General features: G+C 24.2%; 1 pseudogene across 1 annotated transcript; it reads right to left on the bottom strand.

Annotated features, from left to right (window-relative positions):
- PGSY75_0028800 (cytoadherence linked asexual protein) lies at positions 1-768 on the bottom strand (annotated as a pseudogene; the record flags this gene model as incomplete). The annotated part of the gene is made up of 2 exons: positions 1-499; positions 569-768. Coding segments are annotated over 2 exons (699 nt in total), but the record flags the coding sequence as incomplete, so codon positions are not given.

The raw sequence follows: 768 nt of genomic DNA, 5'->3' as shown, positions 1-768 counted from the left end.
TAATAATAATTTAAATATAAATTATATGCACTTATTTCACGATTGGGTTCGTCTTGTTCAGGAAACGTATTTTCTTCGTTGGCTTCTTTTTTAAATTGGTTCGTATGATAAATAATACATTCTTTAGGATCATTACACATAAATGAAAAGAAATAATCTTTTATATATTTATGTTCCATCATACCATGTAAATCAAAATCAGTATCTTGGGTAGTTTTTATTATTTCTAACTGATATTTATTAAAATAATGTATTAGATATTCCAATATATTACATTCCATAGATGCATTTGATCTATCGACCTTCAAATATGTTTTTCTACGTTTTTTTTCGGAATAGTACACAGAGTTCTGGTTACACATCATGTCAAGAACTTTAAATCTATCAGACATGGAGAACTCTAAAATTTTTTGCCAACTAAAAAATTTGATATTTTTTTCTTCAAAATAATATTTATAATTTTTAAGAGCTAGTTTCAATACAATAAAATGTCCCAAGGCTATAAAAAAAAATATATATACATATATGTGAATATATATACATGTGGTATATATTTATTTATTTGTACCTATTAGATGAGAACCCAAATGATTAATTAAGCCCAATCCATATTGATTTGTTATATCATCTAAAGTTTCCATAAAATTTACATTAGAATTGGTAGTAAAAAAGAAATCATTTGAATCCATTACATCTATTTTATTATCTCATAGTATAAGAGCATCAGCTTTATTTTGTATTTCGTGTGACTGTTTAATATCATAAACA

This window comes from Plasmodium gaboni (genome assembly GCF_001602025.1).
Source record: "Plasmodium gaboni strain SY75 chromosome Unknown, whole genome shotgun sequence".
NCBI classification, from domain to species: domain Eukaryota; phylum Apicomplexa; class Aconoidasida; order Haemosporida; family Plasmodiidae; genus Plasmodium; species Plasmodium gaboni.
This window is presented reverse-complemented; position numbering and strand designations above follow the sequence as displayed.